Raw genomic sequence first — 218 nt, forward strand, 5'->3', positions numbered from 1 at the left:
CCGGCCCCGGGGCGACGCCGGGCAGCCGCGTACTGGTGGTGTCTTGCAGGGCCCGGCCTGAAGGTCATCAGCACCATGTCCGTGGGGTTTGACCACCTCGCCCTGGAGGAAATTAAGAAGCGGTAACCCTCGCCTGCGCTGCCCCCCAGCCTGCCCCAGTGAGGGATGGGTCCCGGCCGGGGGAGGCAGCGGGGAGGGAGGGTGAAGCTCGGAGGCCA

General features: G+C 70.6%; 1 protein-coding gene across 1 annotated transcript in view; it reads left to right on the forward strand.

Annotated features, from left to right (window-relative positions):
* Nucleotides 1-49: 49 nt before the first annotated feature.
* The window catches only part of GRHPR (glyoxylate reductase/hydroxypyruvate reductase), a gene marked incomplete at its 5' end in the record, with an annotated part of 7,329 nt that continues 7,160 nt past the window's right edge, over nt 50-218 (forward strand). Inside the window, one exon of the mRNA XM_009702653.1 lies at nt 50-122. Within this exon, the coding sequence (XP_009700955.1) occupies nt 50-122 (73 nt within the window). The remainder of the gene's footprint in view (nt 123-218) is intronic.

This window comes from Cariama cristata, unplaced genomic scaffold (assembly GCF_000690535.1).
Source record: "Cariama cristata isolate BGI_N322 unplaced genomic scaffold, ASM69053v1 scaffold31196, whole genome shotgun sequence".
Taxonomy (NCBI): Eukaryota; Metazoa; Chordata; class Aves; order Cariamiformes; family Cariamidae; genus Cariama; species Cariama cristata.